This window comes from Humulus lupulus, chromosome 5, assembly GCF_963169125.1.
Source record: "Humulus lupulus chromosome 5, drHumLupu1.1, whole genome shotgun sequence".
Lineage (NCBI taxonomy): Eukaryota > Viridiplantae > Streptophyta > Magnoliopsida > Rosales > Cannabaceae > Humulus > Humulus lupulus.
Window position 1 is genome coordinate 134,490,613 of NC_084797.1, and position 4,157 is coordinate 134,494,769.

General features: G+C 37.0%; 1 protein-coding gene across 1 annotated transcript; it reads left to right on the forward strand.

The window, feature by feature from the left end:
- Positions 1 to 368: 368 nt before the first annotated feature.
- LOC133777676 (receptor-like serine/threonine-protein kinase At4g25390) lies at positions 369 to 2,800 on the forward strand. The gene has a single exon (XM_062217365.1). It carries the CDS (start codon positions 604 to 606, stop codon positions 2,638 to 2,640), a length of 2,037 nt encoding a protein of 678 aa, XP_062073349.1. The 5' UTR covers positions 369 to 603; the 3' UTR covers positions 2,641 to 2,800.
- The last annotated feature ends 1,357 nt before the right edge of the window (positions 2,801 to 4,157 follow it).

Below are 4,157 nucleotides of genomic sequence, written 5' to 3' on the forward strand. Positions count from 1 at the left end.
GAAGAGAATTAGTTAGTAACTCATAAATTTATATAACATACATGGATTAGGAATTATACAAAAACAAAATAGTGGTTAAGACGTAATCACCCATCCAAACTAGGAGGACATTATTAGTGGTATCTTCCACTTGGAAAAAGGAAAAAGAAGGAAAATTTGACTTTTAAAGTTATTAGAATAAATTTGTTAAAAAATATTTTTTTATTTTGTTTTTTTGTTGAGAAAAATTCAATCTTTATTCTAATTTAACATAATGGGATTTGGTATTATTTTCCATGGCCGTGGTTTTTGACTAAAATCTGATAGTGGTGAAATATCGTGACACAAATGGCCCTTTTAATATCAGGCCGTTCAGTCATTTAATCACGTTAATTAGTGCGGCAAAGAAAAACAAAATAAAAGAAAAAGAAAAAACAAAGGACCAATACTAAACAGCGAAAAAAAGTCTTCTGTGTGTGTGTCTCTCTCTCTACAGCAAAACCAAAAAACCAAACAAAATTTCTCCTTCTTCGTCTGCAGAGACTCTACCAATGAAACAGACTCGCTTATTGTGAACCGAAAATCTAAAACACAGTGTTTGGGTCAATTCCCTTCTCGTAAAACATGCCGTCTCGGTTAATCCCCACAGTTTCGGCGCCGACCCCTTCAAGCTCGGCCAAAGCCCCCCATAACAGTCGTCTACTTCCGCCCCTGGCAGCTGCCACCGCCACTACCGCTGCTTTCTCATTCCTCTTCTTCCTCGTCGTGTGCTTCCGTAAGATCACCCGCAACCGAACCGCCCCCGAAGTCGACACAGTCTCGAAGCCACCTCACAGCCTCCCCTACTCCGTGCTACGCCGCGCCACCGACTCCTTTGCTGCCTCCCGCCGCCTTGGTCAAGGGGGATTTGGCCCAGTTTTTTACGGTACGCTTCCTAAGACCAACCAAGAAATTGCTGTCAAGGTCATGGACTCTGGCTCCCTTCAGGGAGAGCGGGAGTTCCAGAACGAGCTCTTTTTCGCTGCCATGCTCGACTCACGACATGTCGTTTCGGTCCTCGGCTTCTCTTCGGATAGGAAGCGTCGCCGGATGTTATTGGTTTACGATTATATGCATAATGGGAATTTGCAGGATGCTCTGTTGCATAGGAAGTGCCCTGAGTTGATGGTGTGGAATAAGAGGTTTTTGGTTGCGGTCGATATTGCCAAAGGGTTGGAATATCTTCACCGCTTGGATCAACCCATTATTCATGGAGATATTAAGCCTAGTAATATACTCTTGGACAAGTGCTTCTCGGCCAAGATTGGGGATTTTGGGCTCGCGAGGTTGAAAATGGATATTCAAACTGAGATAGTCGCTGTGGATGGGTGTGATGGAGTTAAGGCCAACGGTAGTAATGGCGGTGGAGTGGATGATTACGGATCCGTGGTTGAGGAGATTGAGAGTGTAACTACTGGGTTTGAAGATTCTAATGTGGGTTTTGATTTTTCACCAGAGGTTTGTGCAAAGGTTGAAACTTCTCCCGAGCCAGTAACGGAGTCTCCAGCGGGCTCTGGGTTAACAGAAGCGCCAGAGGGATTCGAGAAAGGTAGCGTTTCAGAGGGTAATGTCGATAAGGTGGCCGAGGCCTCGCCGGAGCCTGTTCAGAAGTTGAACCCTTTGGAGAAACAGAGTGTGGAGAAAGATTGGTGGTTGAAGCAGGGAAAGGAGAATAATGATGGAGCTGTGAAAGACTATGTGATGGAGTGGATTGGAACTGAGATCAATAACGAGAGGCCTAAGATTGGAACGGCTTCTTCTAGCTTTGATCCTCTCGGGAAAACTGAGAAGAAGAAAAAGAAGAGTAATAGGAAGCAATTGGATTGGTGGATATCAATGGATGAAGAAAAGAGTGCCAAGATTTTGAAGAAGAAGGAAAAGAGAAGGCCTGCGAGGGAGTGGTGGAAGGAGGAGTATTGTGAAGAGCTAGCAAAGAAAAAGAAGAAAAGGATGAAGCAACAACAGAAGGGAGCAGCGAGTTCGGTCGATAATGGTGACGATTGGTGGTTGCATGATGAGGAATTGTACTCGGAGAGAAAGAAGAGAAACAAGAGTAGGAGCAAGGGTAGTTTAGATTGGTGGTTGGATGGACTTAGCGGTGAACTCCGGCGAGGTTGGCGAAACGGTAGTCATGACTCTGGTAGTGGAGAAATCCCAAAGAGTGGTGGCTATAGTAGTACTCCTAGTATGAGGGGAACTGTGTGTTATGTTGCCCCTGAAACGGGTTTTGGTGGTAATCCATCTGAGAAGTGTGATGTCTATAGTTTTGGGGTCTCATTACTAGTCCTTATAGCTGGGAGGCGCCCTCTTCAGGTTACAAACTCACCTATGTCTGAATACCAACGTGCAAATCTTTTGTCATGGGCTCGTCATCTTGCTCGAGCTGGAAAACTTATTGATCTTGTTGATAAGTCTATTCAATCTTTGGATCGAGAACAAGCTCTCCTTTGTATTAAAGTTGCATTACTCTGTTTACAGAAGATACCAGCTCGCAGGCCTTCAATGAAGGAGGTTGTGGGAATGCTAACTGGGGAATTGGAATTGCCCCAGCTACCTGCTGATTTATCCCCTTCACCTCCCCAGTCTAGGTTCCCTTTCAAGACTCATAAAAAGGTTCGGTGAGTTTTCTGATGTCTAGTTCGGATGTCTTGTTTTATTTTTTTAATGTTAACTGTAGATTCAATACTGATTTAAAGAATTGTCCATCAGTCCATTTTTGTGGATGATTTGTGTAGAGGAAAAATATTGAAAAGGAAAAGAAGATGATAGTTTACATTTTACAGTGATGGAGTTGATTTACTCATTTATTTTAACTTCTTTCCACTTACTTGTACTGTTTCTGGATTGGCACTGATGGACATCCAATCTAAAACATATTAGATCTAGCTATACATAGTTTTAGATGCAACTCAAAACATTTAATTTTGACCCTACTTTCCTTTATCTTGCATAGATTTCAGGAGCGTAATCATGAGTCTTTAATTTTGCTTTTTACAACATGAACCCTGCTTTAGTGATTTTAGTCTTCTAGAAACTTGATCATGTGGTTTCCCTCCCTTCTGGGCTGGCAAAATTTGTGAAATAAAGGAAAGAAAACAAAGAAAAGAAGCAACTTTGCTTTTTTATCTCTTGAGAATTTTATGGCCAATGATGGTTGTCTTGCTGCTATCTGCACTTTTCCATGGTTGACGAAGCTTTTTGTGTATGCAATATATTTTCCGTAATTTTTAAAAAATATGGCTTTTATAGTCAATATGCAAAAATATGTAATTATATATGATAATATTTATTAAAAAAAATTAAAGTAAGAGAAACGTATAATTAAAGTATAGAAATGCCACAATTTTTTATTGGTAATTTTATTTTTTAATTTTTTCTTTTATTTTTTAATTATTTTTTTCAGTTTTTTTTCTTCCTTATTTTTTCTGTTTTTTCCTACTAATTTTTTCGTTCATTATTTTTTTTTATCCAATTTTCCGTTTTTCTTTTATTATTTTTTTCCTTCATTTGTATTGTTTTATTTTTTTTGTTAGTAATTTTTGAGTTATTTTTTTCATTTTTATATTTATTATTTTCTCCCGCACATTTGAGCTTTTTTCCTTCTTCCATTTTTAATTTATTTTTCTTTTTTTTTCATTTTTTCTATTAATTTTTCATTCATATTTTTTTCTTTCTATTTTTTCATTATTTTTCTACTTCTTTTCATTTGTTTTTTTCCATCATCATTTGTTTTGTTTTGCTTTTTTTTTTTTATATTTTTTTAGTTTTCTTTCCAAAGTTTTCTTTCCTTATTTTTTCTTTATTTTTTATACCTATTATTTTCTCATTTCATTTTTTTCCTTTTTTTTTTCCATACATATTTTAACAATACATAATTATTTTACTATTTTTTTATTTATTATATTTTATTATTGTAATTTTTTTTATAATTTTTTTCACTACATGTAAACAAATTTAAATCAATTTTTTTAGTATTTTTTTTTATATAACATTTATAGGAACACCAAAATTTGGAAAGCAAACGAATAAAAATATAAAAACTTGAATGAGTAACCAGTTATCGTGGTGAATACATTCAAATCTAGAAAAAAAAAATTATATGAAGGAGATGAGATAGAAGAGAAAAGGGGTGGATCTGA